Source organism: Callorhinchus milii, unplaced genomic scaffold, assembly GCF_018977255.1.
Source record: "Callorhinchus milii isolate IMCB2004 unplaced genomic scaffold, IMCB_Cmil_1.0 Scaffold24, whole genome shotgun sequence".
Taxonomy (NCBI): Eukaryota; Metazoa; Chordata; class Chondrichthyes; order Chimaeriformes; family Callorhinchidae; genus Callorhinchus; species Callorhinchus milii.
Window position 1 is genome coordinate 9,949,797 of NW_024704765.1, and position 16,902 is coordinate 9,966,698.

Below are 16,902 nucleotides of genomic sequence, written 5' to 3' on the forward strand. Positions count from 1 at the left end.
CTCGGGCAATGTTAACTTCTAACCTGCAATTCAGTCATCAATCTGCCTCCACGGGTTGGGACCGAAAACAGGAAAGAAAATATTGTTCTCAAGGAACGTTGAATCATTAAAGCAACTTGCAATCACTACAGGAAATGATGCCAGGTTGCTACGGCGACGCAAGCCAAACTAATTCCAGACTCCGCTACTTCGTGTTTGTTGCTGTAAAATAGCCAGCGCAACAGGATCGTACAACGGGAAACCCCCAAACTTCACCGTGTGTTGGTGCGACAGAATGGACTTGAATCCCTGCATTGCGTCGTGACCCAACGATTAAAACGTGACAGGGAGAGAGTGGCTTCCTGTTCAAGTCAACGCTCTGCTCCGCTCACCTCACCGTCTCATTGACCTGTCAGAAAATATTTACTTCGTGGGGAGTTTAACCCCTCTCTCTCTCTCTCTCGAGGATTTCAGTTGCTTTTTTAGCTGAGTGTTGCTATGCCAAATCCAAAGCCTTGCCCGGCTGCTAAACGGCAGCTCAGCCCAGTGCCAGTGAGGTCTAGTCCATGTCATTTAATAATAATAATCCGTGCATTTGATACAGCGCCTTATCACGTCTTCAACACATCTCAAAGCGCTTCACAGAATATACTGTAAAGTGCACTGGCTGTTTATTTTGTAGGCGAAACGCAGCAGCCAATTGCGCACAGCAGCGTCCCACAAACAGTCGTGGATTGAGTGACCAAATTATTAGTATTTTTTTAAAAGGATTATTACCTCCAGAAAAGTGATCCGTCAAGCGACTCACAACTGGGTTCCTACTTACTGTTGGGTAAACAGAGGCATGTGGAGTAAGCAAACTTGCCTAAGGTTTCGCCCTGTCCAGGAATCGAAATCAAGTCTTCTCGCTTGCGAGGCGAGTGGTCTAACCAATACAGGCTCCTATATAATCTACACCACTGTACATACCGGCCTAGTCCAGTGTCGTATAGTCCATGTACGATTTATTTTTGTTGTACAAATAGTGGAAGAGTTCATGTTTGGAGAGCCACCCTCAAGAGCTGTGTGAGCCACCCTCAAGAGAGTGATTTCTCAGATTTCTTAATTAAGAAATACTGCAAAATTGACACCAATGTTCCATCTCTTCTTCCATTCCCCACCCACCCACCCACCACAGCTTGAAAAAATATTCTGGGGTGGGGGAAGAATTTGGGGGTAAGCGATAGAAAGACCTTAAAGTTTTAAGGGGATGTTTATTTAAAGGACAGTTTGATTTTAGGACAGTTCAGAACTCAAAGGGTTACCAATGTATCTGATTAAAAAAAGCACTTGCTGATGTATTGTTAACAGCAGGGAGATGATTTATATAAAATACGAAGGATGTGATATTGTTATCTTAACACTGCATTTTGATGAAAAGCAGCCATGTGGAACATGAGCGTAAGTGATTAAGGCAATAAAACAGTGAAATGCATAATTGGGGGTTCAAAAAAATCAGTTACCAGGAGTTCGCAGTCAACAGAATCAAAAAAGAACAATAGTTTTCAGGGTTGTGTTTAAACACAAGATGCTACAGTAATAACCCTTGCATTTGATATAGCGCCTTAGCACGTCATTGAGACGTCTCAAAGCGCTTCACCGAATATACTGTCATTTTGACTGTGTATTTTGTGGGCGAAACACAGCAGCCAATTGCGCACAACAGTGTCCCACAAACAGCTGTGGATTGAGTGACCAAATATATTTTGGGGGAGGGATTATTACCCCTGGAAAGCGATCCACCAATCGACTAACAACCGGGTTCCTACTTATTGCTGGGTAAACAAGTGTACGGAATAAGGAAATTTGCCTAAGGTTTCGACTTACCCAGGAATCGAACCCGAGTCCTCTCATCTGTGAGGCAAGGGCTTTAACCACTACTCTATGGGACTCCACGTGTTGCACAAAGGTGGGTTAAATACTCTCCCTGCCTCTCAATTTCACACAAGGAAACCTTGAACCAATGAGTGGGAAGCAGAGAGTATTGGACAGCGCACACTCACACACTTCCTTGACTCAGTGGGAACTGTCTGGGGTGTTTCAGAGCTGTACAAGGAGGGAGGATCCTAGTTTCCTCCCTGGTTGGAGCTGAGTGTGAGATGCCAGTTATTGGTACACTGAACTCAGCGTCTCTCTGAATTAGGCATCAGTCATTGGGGGCAGGGAATCCTCCCACTCAGCTCCTGTTAACCCTGCAAGCCAAAACCCTAACAGTTAGGGTGGTCCTAGCTGGACAAGCAGTGGGAAAGCTTGCCAGCCAGACAGTGCTCTCAATGAGCAGGCTATGTGGTTTTAGCTGGTTAGACTCCAGGAGTTACCCCAACGCACACTCTGGGGTCCCCCAAGCCTTGGCTCTTGTCAACCTGCACCTAATACATCTAATAATTTCCTGAGTTAGGTAAGTAGTATGTGTCCCTTCAGGGAGAGAGTGCATATTCCATTCTAATAATCTATCTCTGGGATTTCTACGTGTAGGTGGGATGTATTGGAATCCTCAGCTTGGTTTGGAGACTCTTAAACACGGTGATGAGTTTCCGCGTGTGTCAGACAGCTGACTGACCTAAAAAATACCTGAATTAGGGAGAGGAACATAAAGTGGGATTGTTGTTCCTGATAGCGAGCCATGCAGGAGCGGAGAGCGAGAGAGAGCAAGAGAGAGAGGGAGATGTGAACTACCGTCGATGTGTGACCGTGCAAAGCAATTCTCTGTATCCTGGGTTAATGCTATCAGTATAAGTTATACCATTTGGCAACAGCTTTTTATGCATTAAATTCATTTAAACGTTAAGTCTGTCGCTCTGGGTAAGTTATGGGTTCTTGATTGCCCTGAAAGCACTCCCATAATGCACTATCATTAGCATGATCTTCTAGATTTCCACTGCAATCAGTACAGGGGGATGAGGGGATGGGGGGTTGGGGGTGTAGGGGGGATGCAGGAGTTTGATTGTCCGCCAGACAATCGGAAAGTTTTCTGCCTTTCATGGTGGGGCCTTCCTTTGGCTGCTGCTATCAACCCCCCAGAGGCATTTCATAACTTGCAGTATGTTTAGCTCACCCACCCTCCCTCCCACCCACCCACCCACCATCCCATACCTTCCATGTCGTGTATGTGTATAATAATAATAATAATAATCCTTGCATTTGATGCAGCGCCTTATCGCGTCATCGAGACGTCTCAAAGCGCTTCACAGAAAAAACTGTAAAGTGATTCGACTGTGTATTTTGTGGGCGAAACAGTTGCAGCGGACACTCACTATCTAGGCAACCGGTGTGTGTGGAACTGTATTCCAGCAAGAGGATCCTTCACAGGTTTTTACGGGGGAGTTAGCTGGGTGTCTGACACGTGCGGAAACCTATCACCGTCCTTAAGTCTCTAAACGAAGCTGAGAATTCCATGCATCCCATCTACACGTGGAAGTCCCAGAGGTAGGTTGTTGTTTCACGGGGCTGGAGCAAATAAGGTCAGGAAAATAAAGAACTTGTACATATATGCTTCACTGCAGTGTAAAACTCGTCACTCAGCCACACTGTGTGTGTGGGTGTGTGCGTGGGGGGGGGGGGATATTATAAAAATCACTACTTTCCTCTTCAAGTCTACAAACTTGAAGGAGGACAAGTTTTCAGGGGTGTAGGGAGAGCACGGGGGAGTGGGATTAAATTGGATAGCTCTTTTCAAAGAGCCCGGCACAGACGCGATGGGCCGAATGGCCTCCTTCTGCGCTGTATAATTCTATGAAACTGCAGGCAGACCAGTGTCACTAAGTTGGTACAGGTGGCTGGTGACATTCGGGTTAGTACCATTTTCCCCCGCGCGGGGGTGTGGTGGTGGGGGGGATTCCGAGTCACAGTGATTTCCTCTGTGTTACATACAGGGGATTCCTTGCCCCCACCACAGGAGAAAACAGTTTTTTGTCACTGGCGGGGGAATGCAGGCTGAGCAACCACACAACGGTGATGCCAGCACGACGGGCAGGCGGGGGGGGGGGAGGCGATTTAAATCCTCCTTCACCATCCCCATCCCACCTCCCCCCTCCCCCTCCATCCTCAAGCACTGTGATGATCGCTTTGCCTATCTCTCTCTCTCTCTCTCTCTCGGACACTTGAATGTCAGAGAATCGCACGTTCTCAGACTTACAGCACTTTGCTGACCTGCTGGCTGGAACGCGAGGTTTTACTGAGCAAGGGCTTGCGGTTAATGCAATCTGAGAATCAGCCTGATTAATAGGTTCATTTGCAAAAGCTTTTTTTTTGGTGGGGGTTGGAGTGGGGGGGAAGGGGGGATGGGGAGCGAGTAGGGGGGGTTGTGGGGCGGTGGGAAAGAGAGAGAACGATGACTGGGTTCCAATGCCTGTTAAAAGAAATTGTTAACACACCAGAGAGAGAGAGACAAGTTAAATACGATTTAGGAAAAAAGCTGAAAGGTTTTTTTTCTCAACCAGACAAATGCGTTGGCTCAAAGCGTTGCCTTTGTACTGAGGGTCATATTGTTATTACCCGTGGATTTTTATCTTCTGAAACCAAATTGCTTGTGTGACGAATATGTACGAGGGAGATGTATGTTTGTCCTGTACGTGTTTTGCCCCTTTGCCAGTAGGGGTCCTTCACCTCCCTTTAGCTGTTTGCTAACTGTGTTCAGGGCACAGAGAAATAGAGAGAGAGAGAGGAAAGGGGTCTTCTAAATGCAGTCTGAATGCGTTAGCAGTTTCAACCTTGCTTCGAAGCTTAAGCTCCAAAAATAATTCAGAGAATTCCCCCTTCTCCTCTCTTCCCCCCCCCAGGTGTTCCGCTGTCTGTCAGTCACTGTTCTTCTCTCACATTCATTCCCTGGTCCTTCCTCTTATTTAACCATCAACTCCAAATACTTAAGCCAGAAGCCCTTGTCGTGGAACTCTGGAACTCTGTCCCTCTATCCCTCCGCCTTGCCCCTTCCTTCTCCATCTTCAGGTTATGCCTGAAGACTTTCCTCTTCGACCGTGCTTACGGTCACCCCCCCACCTCCCCTTCTCGCCAGCTTGGCGTGGTGCTCCGCCACTTTCAATCGCTCTGGGATGCTACCCAGCTTGATGGGCACTTTATGAATGCAAGTTGTTGTTGTGGTGGTGGTGGTGTATATCTTACACTCTAAAATGGGCTGTTGTCTTCTGGGTTGCGGTTTCACCCATACAGCACAGCCCCACAAACAACTGTGAGACGTTAAGCGAGTTCCCGACTGTGCCGGTCCAGGTGGACGTTAAAGATCCCGCGGCACTATTCGAAAAGAAAAGAGAGTTTCTCTCTCTCCTCTCTTTCTCTCTCTCTCCCGGTGTCCTGGCCAACAATCCCCCAAATAAAATTGGTAGCTCACTCCGTGGTTGTTTGCAGGTAATTGCTGTGTGCAAACCTACAAACTGCATTTCTGGTAAATCCTGTGAAACGCTTTGGGACGTTCTCCTGATGGGAAAGGCATGGATCAAATGACAGGAGAAATATTATTTGTTATTATTTTGTGAGCTGAGCAACCAATCAATCTGGCGTACTGTTGGCCAGGGCGCTGGTGAGAGACTCCTTTCTCTCTTTGAGAACAGGCGTCTCAGTTAAAAGGACAGTCTTATGCTGCATTCCCCCAGCACTGCGCTGGAAGGTCAGCCTAGAAAATGAGCTCAAATCTCGACGTGGGAAGGAGGGGGGCCCGGTCTCAAACCCATCACCCACTAACCCGGGAGGTGAGAGAGCTCCACAGGGAGGAACGTTCAAGGAGCCACACTGCACTTTCGGAAGCACTTTTTTTTTAGTTTTGGATTGATCTTAGTGCCTTGAATCCCCAACAGGCTTTTTCGTCACTTGGCTCTCAACTCCTGTGGCCAGCGATCTGTTTCTCCACACGTGTACGAGAAAGGAACAAAATAATGCTCAAAAATAATAACTTTTGCGTTTTTGGGTGCTGTATAAATGCAAGTCGTCGTTGTTGTAGCTGTTCTTGGTAGCCAATTGAATAAGGCAACTTGCCCACAAACAGCCATAAATTGAATGACCAATTTTATTGGGGGGGAATTTGTCAGACAGGACACTGGGAGAGAAACTCCCTTCTCCCTCTCTGCTCCTAAAATACAGGGGGGAAAGAGAGAGAGACTTCCCTGAAGAATTTTTCACTTGCCCGGCGGAACAAAATCCCCGAAACCCTATAAAATTCCTCTTGAATCTCTGAGTGCCTTGTAGAGATGGGTGTGAAGATATTATTTCGCCCACAAAAAATATAGTCAATTCACTTCACTGTATATTCTGCGAAGCGCTTTGAGACGTCTCGTAGACGTGATAAGGCGCTATATCAAATGCAAGGATTATTATTATGCAGTGGGTACGATTCTGGGCTTCACAACAAATAACAGCAGCGGTTTCTGTGATGTATATAAATCTGTGCATGTTAATGATGTCCTTCTGAAAGGTTATTCTTTTTAGATAAAAGCAAGGTGAATGGGGAAGGGTGAGGGGGGGGAGGCGGTGGGGGGAGTTTGTTAGTTCTGCTGATATATATTTGTGTAACTAATTATATTCCGTAATAGCCACAAAATCTTTTTTCCAGCCCATTGCTTCTTCCACGCACCATCAGGGCACCACTCATTTTCTGAGCCCTTGCTCTCTGGCTAAGCTACAAAACTGCAGGTCTCTCCGAAATACCCTCCTTCCCTCCCCCACTTTGCAATGAATTCTCTTTAAACTCAATTCTTATGCATAAAAACAAATTAATTCAAAAAATTAAAATTCTTTAAAACATTTTTTTTTAGAGAAAACAAGCAATAAATGATAATTTGATCACTGAACCTGGTCGTTAGCTGATTGGCGGTTTGCTTTCTGGGGGTAATAAATCCCTTCAGAAAATAAATAAAAAGAATACAAATTTGGTCACTCAATCCCACTGTTTGTGGGACGCTGCCGTGTGCAATTGGCTGCTGTGTTTGGCCCATACAATACACAGCCGATTTTACACTTGACAGTATATTCTGTGAAGCGCTTTGAATTGTCCCAACGAAATGATAAAGCGCTATATCAAACGGAAGGATTATTATTATTATTATATCAAATGCAAGGATTGTTATTATTATAATTCCTTCCTCTCGCAAACTTTGCGAATAAGCATGTGGCAGATTGTGCCGAACCTTTTCTCTCTCTCTCTCTCTCTCTCTCTCTGAGTCTCTCTACTACCCTCTCTATCTCTCTGTCCTTTCCAGTTATAACACAATGCTGCCCTCACTCACCACCCGTCCAGCTAAAGCCAGTTATTAACGCGCACAAATATCTTATACTCAGCCCGTGGAGCTGCCACTAGCCTCCAACATGCCCTAACTCAGGCCCCACAGGAAGGTCAAAACAAATGGTTTTCCGATTCACTGCCCCTGAAATAATTTTGTGTATTAAAACCTGAATCTGCACTTTCTAGCCTGAAAGCTCTCTAATTATTTCTGTGTCCTTGGGACAGACACCAATCCTTCACTGAAACAACTCCCTCCCACTCCTCGCCGCCACCCCTCTCCCTCTCTCGCCCCCCCCCCCCCCCCAACACCCCCCCCACCGCCCAATCTGTTTTCAAAGCATGTCTGTCCTTTATTAAATTGTTTTCTTTTCCACATTATCAGTTACCATGGCGACTTCATCTCTCGGATTATTTGAATTTCATTATATCTATTGATTTGGGAGCATTTCATCTTTTTTATTGTTTTTCTGTCAATTTTCAAAACGAATAACCATCTAATTTGCGTCAGTGCTGATTACGTTTGTCCCTCAATAGAGGTCGGCAGCTGTGCCGGAGAAACAAATCAATGAAAAAACATCATAAAACTCCAAAGTACAATCTGCAGGAAATGGGTGACATTCCGCCGTTGCCATAGCGAAGTCATCAAAATTCTGCTTTGTTGTAAATTTTAAAACCTGCTTACTTTGGTTAATAATTTATGCAATTTTAGCATTATTTATAAATTTTTTAATAAGGTGCCTGGAGCAAAGTGGCCATTAACAAAACACACAGCTGTCCGATCGCTCGGTGCAGATCAATTTCATTTTTATGACATGATAAAATGCTTTTAAAGCAATTTACACAAATATGGAAAAAAATTTTAGTGACTTCATTTATTCATAAGGAGGGTGCGGAGTGGCGGGAGGAGGCGGGGGGGGGGGGGGAGAGGACACGGAAAGAGAGAGAGGATGAGGGAGGACTAGAACTCTCCATAACAGGGAGATGGCCTGGACTTAACTGGAATGGACTGACTGAATGTCCTTGAAACAAGGGCAGAAAGTTTCAATTTCAATGCAAGTGCAGTCAAAGGCAATTTAGGATTCACAGCAAAAGAGCACCGCTACCATTTTACTGTACCACTACAGCAGGTATCAACCACAACTTACCTGTAGCGCTTTTAACCGCACTTTGTGCCATTAAACTCTGGGGCTGATTTTGCTGATTTTCTCGCTAAATATAAGTATTTTATTGGGGGTTTTAGTGAGAGCGTGACTTTTTCTTTTTGAAACCACAACGAAGAGAGAGAAAAACAAAGATTAGCACTGCCTCCTGTAGCTTTTTTTCCCACTCTCTCTCAGACATCACCAGATTTGCCTTGTCTGGTGTGAGCCCGTGGGTCTGGAGCAGGTGTCTGAACATTGCACGTTAAAGCTTTTCAATTTTCCCCCCTTCTCTCGCTCTCTCTATCTCCAATAAAATCGGTCACTCGCTCCTTGGCTGTTTCTGGGACACTTCTGTGCGCAACTGGCTACCAAGTTTCGCACACAAAATACACAGCCAAATGCACTTTATGGTATATCCCATGAGGCGCTTTGAGATGTCTCAACAATGTGATAAGGCGCTATATCAAACAAAAGGATTATTATCATTCCCCCCCTTTCCTCCACTATCCAACCATCTTCCCCTTAAACCTGTCACTTTATTTTTCTTTGCCAAGTCCCTTGCTGTCCAACATCTGTTTCTTGTAAGCCATACCTCGGAGATGTCCGAGTCCATCTTGGCTTGATTTGCCCTCTCATTTTCCCCCGTGTCCCACCCTCTGATGGCATTAACACACTGCTCCACCACGCCAGAGCATGTGTTCGGGCCTTTTAAGGATGCACGTAATGTGGACACTTCTGGCTTTGCTGACTGGGGTTGGGTGGAGATTGTATCAGACGCACACTCTTTTGTGACGTGTAATTGAATGGAAAAATCTCGACGTCAAAGAATGATATGATATTGCCCGCGATAATGCCTTACCCATTTCCATTTCCATTCTCACTCTCAATCTCATACCTACTGTCATACTCACACCTATTATACTCATATCTGTTCTCAAACCCATTTCCATATCCATACCAATTCTGCTGTTGAGGGACCTTCCCATCCTCCACCAGGCACTTTCATTCTGTTACTAACATTCCCAGCACTAAGTGCTCCGGGGTGAAGGACGCTATATAAATGCAAGCTGTTGTTGTTGTTGCTGAGCACTGCTCCGTGCTCAGTTTCTGGTACTGGCACCTACGGAGACGGGGCATCAGATTCCTCTCTTAGGAACCCAACTCATCTCGTCAGGAACCCATCACAAGTACAGTCAGAGGACTGGTTCATCAGGCAGCCACACTCAAAGCCGTGATGCCTGTTCACTTCATGGCTGTTTGTGAGACGCTGCCGTGCGCAAACTGGTGGCTGGGCTCGCCTGCAGAATACACAGTCACTACACTCATCCCGTGAAGCACTTTGAGTGAGACGCTGTGTACCAAAAGGGGAGGATTATTTGTCGCTTATTTGTTATTTAATCCATCTGCCAAAGAACGTTTCAACGCACAATTGGAAGAACCCTTGTTAGGAATGTGACACAAATAGATTTCAATCTGTCCTTTAAACCTCCTCCGTAGAACTAGCAGTAAAAACGCTATCACATCAAAGTGCAGAACTGATGGACCACATTTAAAATTACGACCCCGAGTTCTTAAAAGATTAAAGTTTTAATTTGTGTTTTAAGTAAACCTTGGTCCGTTCTCGGTGAGTGCAGTGAAATCTGTCTAAAATTAGGAACCACATCAGGGGGTCTTCTAATAAAATCTATGTCATTAATTTATTGTTTTAATTAACTTCCAATTGCAACGCAGGGAGGGAGGGGGAGAGAGAGAAAGAGAGAGAGAGAGAGAAAGGGCGAGGGAGGGTCTTTTACTCATTTGCTGCAGAATGAAACAACATTTTTGTTTCCGAAAATTCTGCCTGATCTTAAATTGTAACGCAACAGTCTGAAGACTGAGACAGTGTGAAATTTCATGTGAATTTTCCTTTCTAGTGTCCACTCGTTTCTTATGCTGGGGGGTGGGTGGGGTGGGGGCTGCATTGTCAGAGGTGCCGTCCTTCGGATTAGACGTTAAACTGAGGTCCTACCTACCTGTTCAGGTGGACGTTAAAGATCCCTTGTAGCTATTTGAAGAGAAGGGAGTTTCTCTCTCCCGGTGTTTCAGCCAACAATAATACCCCCAGATAAAACTGACTATCCACTTCATGTATACAAAATTGGATGGCGGGTTCACGCACGAAACAGACAGTCACTCCACTTCACAGCAAATCCTGTGAAGCATTTCTTGATGTGAAAGTTGCTGTACCAAATGTAAGGATTACATTATTATCATTATATGTGGAGTCCTGTAGCGTATTGATTACAGCCCTCGCATCGCAAGAGAGGACTCGGGTTCAATTCCCGGGCAGGGCGAAACCTTAGGCAAGTTTCCTTACTCCACGCCCCTCTGTTTACCTAGCAGTAAGTAGGACAACGGTTGTTGTCGATGGGCTGATCACTTTCTGGACGTAATAATCCCTCCAAAAAATAATAATAATAATGTGGTCACTCAAGCCACGACTGTCTGTGGGACACAGCTGTGCACAATTGGCTGCTGCGTTTTGCCCACAAAAGTTACGGTTCACTTTACAATATATCCTGTGAAGCGCTTTGAGACATCTCAACGAGGTGAAAAGACCTGATATCAAAAGTAAGGATTATTATTATTATTTGTGCATAAGGAAAATGGACATGACGGAAGGACGGCTGGTGTGAAGTGAGCTCGCTCTCGGCTCAAGACTCTGCTTAGGGGATCACTTCCTGTTTCCCAATCTATTGTGGCTGCCCAGTGATGAGGAGATGATTTAATGAGTACATCATTTTGAAATGAAATACCTCGGAAACCATCAACAGAGATTAATATCAAAATCAGACCCAGGTCTCCTCTTGCATTTTAATGTCACTTCGGGAGTGTCAGCTGGATGAGACGAGTTGTGGGGGGGGTGGGGTTTGAAGGGTTAACAGTTCCCGAGGGGGCTATCAGTGTGAGAGACGGCATTCACTCCGCTGGTGTTCCTGGTGAAAAATCTGACAACTTGGCCCCTAACCGACTGGCGTTCAACCTTAATGAGATTACTACGATAAAGACACTGAGTCCCTTTTTTCAGCCGGGCTTGAAAGTCACTGGAAACTAAGAGAGAAAAAAAAAACTCCTCGAGACAGACCACCTTTGGCAGGGCTGGGGTGGGTGGTCTAGTTTGTGGTATTTCTTGACGGGATTCCTCAATAAGGTATATTCCCCTCGGAATATCCCCTCCCATCAATCTGCAGGATCCCTGTTCCCTTTGGAGAGGAGTTCAGGATCAGAGTGATGTACAAGGTGTTCACAAAGTCCTGTTACCGCCCCCCCACCCCCCCACCCCCCCCACCACTCCCAAACTATGTTTGTTCTTACAATTCATTTTTATTTCCTGTTGCAATTGAGTCAAGTGTAACAATGTCTGATAGCAGTTACTTCCTGGTCGCTCACTCCTTCCACGTTACAGAAGATATCACACTGAATGTGGGGTCTAAATTACAGTTAAACACTTGTTGGAGACCCTTCGGCCCATCTGATCTCATCCCTCCAGAAACCCCTCTGCCTACTGTCTTGCCCATCACAGCATCAAGCTTTACACCAAATGAGTCCAGTGTTCTGACCTCAATCACTATTCCTGGCAACCCTGTACCACTTGTCAGGTAGCATCTGGGTAAAGAAATACATCCTGGTGTCTGTCCCGAAATTGCCTCTTTGCAACTTTTAACCCTCTCTCTTGCTCTGGTGTTGAGGAAGGTTCACTGTGATTACAATTACAATTTAATCACAACATCAACAACAACAAATCACATTTACACGGCACCTTTCACATCAGGGAGAATGACCCAAGGCGCTGGACAGCCAAGGATTTGGACAAGAGCTGGTGATTGGGAACAGGAGGGGTGGAGGGCAGGGAGGGTAGGGGTAGGAGGGTGACCAAAGGTGCGGTCAAAGAGGAGAGTCTTGAGATGGGACTTGAAGAAGGCAACGGGGGTGTGGTGGAGCGAGACGTAGGGACTATGGGATTATTTCTTATTTCTACATTTGCTCATGTGCTCGAAAACGATATGGACTCCAGTGCTTTGCGATGCGCTCGAGGGAAATTTCCAATAGAGTTAGGCACCCAGGGATGTGCTGCATTGTATGTATGAGAGTGTCTCTGGTGAGTTTCTGTATGTGTATGTATGTCTGTATGGTTGTCTGTGGAGGAGGAATTATCACTGTCCATATTCAGCTCAGCTCAGCTTTCCCTGGTTCAGCACAAGGTACCGAATAACTGGAATGTTGTCGTGTGGGCTTTTTTTAATAAAAAAAGTGATCTATCTGCAAAACGCTCCTTCCTCCAATTAAGAATATTAATTTTTAATAAACCTTCGTGGCACTGTTGATGCAACAAACACTAGCAGGAAATAAACCGTAATAAATTAGAAGCCGGATCAGCTTGGCGGGCTGCAGATAATGAGGAGAGAGAGAGAGCGATCTCATGCTGGCAAAATACATTATACTTCAAAGTTCTCCTTCCAGAATGAGAGCAATGAACCTACCTGCCATCTACCTGTGCAAAATGGAAAAGGACATTTTTTTGAAACTTTTCCCAGGGGCAGAATCATAGAATATTACTGCACAGGGGGAGGCCATTCGGTCCATCCTGCCTGTGCTGGCTCTTTGAAAGAGCTACTAACTAGTCCCACTCCCCTGCTCTTACCCTGTAGCCCTGCAAATGTTTTTCTTTTTAAGTACTTTCAATTTGAAATAGTGCAATGGTGAAACAGTGCAGCCAGAAATTTCACTTTCTGGCTGCATAAATTTCGCAACTTCTGCAATTCAGATGTGTGGAGTTGGGACTCCAGATTTCCACTACCTAGCTCTAATTTTAATATAAATCCCCTTGTTTTGGATTACCCCAATCAGAGGAAATAATTTCTCTTTATCGAATCCCTTTATCATTTTAAACACCTCAATCAGATCACCCCTCAACCTTCAAAACTCAAAGACCAGTAAATGAGTATTTTTATCTCACCAGAAAAGATTGGTACATTGTCTACGTTTTACAAGTTATTTACGTCCCACTTTTGCTCCAAATAATGAAACCAGCTCAGATGTCCATCAACACCATCATTTGGTTTCCCTGTCAAATGAACGTGAAATTGATCCGACAGCTCATAAGAAAGACGCAAAACGGAAATGGACGCGAAGCGGAATTCTTAAAGATCGCAATTGTTAACTCTGGTAGTAGGTAGATGGACAGCAATGTAACGGACTTAGAGAGAATCATCGAATCTTACAGCACAGAAGGAGGCCATTCGGCCCATCGTGCTTGTGAAAGAGCTACCAACTCCCCCGCTCTTTCCCCATAAAAAAAACAACTGGTTGACCTCAAGTTACTTACCACCGACTTCCGAAACACGTCTGGCTCTTGTTTTACTTCATCGGACATGAACCGGAGAGACCGTGAAGGGTTGTGTTTCACGGTGATCAAATCACAAGCCGTGGGCTGGGGAGAAAAGAAATGGGATTTTTAAAAAAAAAACACTCAAATGCATTGTGATAAGAGCCCAAGTGCAAAACTGTGTCTGATCCTTTGACAGAAGAGCAAGGGAAAAAAGTATGACCTTGTTCTGTTTCACGGATACTGACAAACACATGACGTCATTCTCTATCAGACAATGTTTCCTCAACCGAATTGTGAGAATTTCGTTGAAATGTAATCCAATTTCGAGAGAAGAACATTGGTTTGGCCTTTAACTATAAAGATTTGAAAATTTCCCTCTTTGGGCCTTGTCATTGTAATATTTCAGGAGGTACAGAATTTTGGAAAAAATCTTTTGAATTTGCTCTTAATTTGGGAACGGTTGCTTTTCAACATCAGCGGAATTTGGGACTAGAAATATGAAATCTTAATTGGGGCAAATCAAATCAAGAATTTTTCACAGTCTTTTGCACAATCTTAAATTTTAATAATGATATGAATCACAAAAACAACAACAGCTTATATTTATATAGCGCCCTTCACGTGGGATAGCGTCCCTGAGCACTTGAATAACACCGGATTGGTTGAGTGTGGGGGGCAAGCGCCACCCTAGTATAGGGAGGATGAATGGAAGGGAAGAAATGTGTTCAGAAGAGGAGGGGATGGGGAAGGAGGGGAAGGAAACTGATAAGAGGAAAATAATAGGATATTTTCTGCCGTCGATCAAACAATCCCAGACTTCAGTTCCTCCCTAAGAAACGCTGAGGTTTTTTTTGCCATCTCCCATTTCTTATACGTGGTACAATATTCTGAAGGAATGCAGAAATGCTGAATCTTACACTCAACAGAGAAAAGTAAGTCTAGACTTTCGAGAAAAGAGCCAGGTAGGTCTCTGAGCTCCACACTCCACTGAAAGCGGAAAATTCAAATCCTATTAACGTGTGTTTATTTATAACCATTGTTGTTCAGAAACAGTCCAAGGCGGCTTGATGGATTAAAGGGACGTTTGGGGTTTTTAATCGTTCCCAGGGAACAAACTGCGATGACAAAATCACAATCAACACTGCCCCTTTGAAGGAGACCGGGGGGTGTTAAGTGGGTGGAGAGTGGGGGGAATAATAAGTATAATCCTTGCATTTGATAAAGCACCTTATCACATTGTTGAGACGTCTCAAAGCGCGTCACAGAATATGCTGTAAAGTGAATTGACTGCGTGTTTTGTGCGGCTGGTCGCGCACAGCAGTTGCAATGTTCTCAAAATGTTCTGTTCTCTGTTCTCAGCCAATAAGAGTGTGGGCAGGGTGGGGGGAGAAACAGAGTGGCCGGTTACCCCCTGCCCCCTTATTCTCAAGACTCGTTGCCATCCTGAGATCATCCCAATGGGCTGAAGCCCCCCCTTAGACCACGAGGAAAAGCGCTTCAAATCATGACCCCAATCATCAGCTGGGGATACAACAGGAACCTTAGCCTAGAAATGTCCTGCAGTTGATTTTGATGAGTGATTCAATGCTGAAGGATGCAGTGACAAGGAAGATCCAACCTTTGTATGGCTGACAATCAACGTAAAATATTGACTGACAGGAGAGCAGCAAAACCAATATTATCTCAGGCTGTTCAATAGGACGTCTAGAAATTGGCCCATTGGAAGCTACGGGCAGCTATAAGGCACTGGAACAAGCAGTGCCTTAGGATAATTTAATCAAGGGTTTGAAAAATTGCACAATTAATCTCTCCCTATTTTTGTTTGCATAGCAGTGAGTACATATTTTCTTTCCCATCTTATAGACAAGGCTGCGTTTTCATTAACTAAAAAACCCAGCCCTTGTTTTTATATTGGGGAGGGGGATGGGGGGAGGGCAGAGGGGCCTGATTGTCCTGTCTGGTTATATATGGTGATACCAGGTGTCCCCACAGGACATCCCTCCCCCCCTTCCCCCCGTCAGGTTCCCACAGACCTCATAAGCGAGAGGTGGGGGTTGGGGGAAGGGGCATTCTTAACACCGGTTGTAATATTTTTATTCAGGGAATTAAACAAATTGTAGCGTTCGCTCCCATTACACATGTGTCTACACGTGTGCGTGTGTGCACGTGTAGACACGTGTGTGTGTATACCAAGTATGTGAGACCGTGTGTGTGTGCATGTATGTGCATGTGTGTGTGCGTGAGTGCCCGTGCTCATGTGTGAGAATGGGTGTGTGAGCATGCGTGTGTGTAATGAGAGAAATCCAGAATTGGCAGATTCTCTATAATAAGAGCACAGAAAGTCAGCGCGTAATGTATTGTGGGGTGGGGGTGGGGGGTGGGAGAGAGAGAGGGAGAGAGAGAGAGGGCGCGGGGGGGGGTGAGAGAGAGAGGGAGAGAGAAAGAGATAGAGAGAGGCGATGGGAGAGAGTGAGACAGAGAGACGGGGTGGGAGGGAGAGAGAGATAGAGACGGGGGGGTGGGAGAGAGAGAGAGAGAGCGCGAGAGACAGACAGAGAGAGAGAGAGAGATAAAGAGAGGGGGTGGGAGCGGAAAAGAGAACGAGGGGAAAGCAGCTTATCTCCACTCATATCACTGTAAGGTACAAGCTGTCTAGAGTCCTGTCAGATGCGTTTTACAGAGAGCTTAGGCAGAACCACCACACATGAGGCTGTCAGGTAAATTAGATCTGAAAGCTGACAATTTCTGACCATATTTCCTTGATTATTCTTAACAAATGCACACCAGCCACTGTAAGGAGATTAAAGTGACACAAATGTCCCGAGTGGGGAGAGGGGAGGGCACGGAATTCAGGTCACCCCCATTTGTCCCCACACGCCTGACAAAATCATATTGCCAGGCAATCCAATAAAAAAAATTGCGCACCCCCACCCCCCCCACTCCCTCTCTCTCTCACACACACACACTCTCTCTCTCTCTCTCCCCTTTTTGCTTTAATTAATTTTACAGCGAGCTCGCTTAATTACTTTCAATCAAAATCTGCTCTCCATCACAAAATTAGAAATGGTTCACCTCCATTAGTCTAGATTCTTCATTTACATATACAAAGGCTGTCAGTTTCCAGCAAGCAAAACGGCTATCAACAG

General features: G+C 45.2%; 1 protein-coding gene across 1 annotated transcript in view; it reads right to left on the bottom strand.

Moving 5' to 3' along the window:
* casz1 (castor zinc finger 1) overlaps positions 1–16,902 on the bottom strand; it is a 75,123-nt gene that overhangs the window by 52,342 nt on the left and 5,879 nt on the right. Inside the window, exon 4 of the mRNA XM_042343803.1 lies at positions 13,754–13,788. Within this exon, the coding sequence (XP_042199737.1) occupies positions 13,754–13,788 (35 nt within the window). The remainder of the gene's footprint in view (positions 1–13,753; positions 13,789–16,902) is intronic.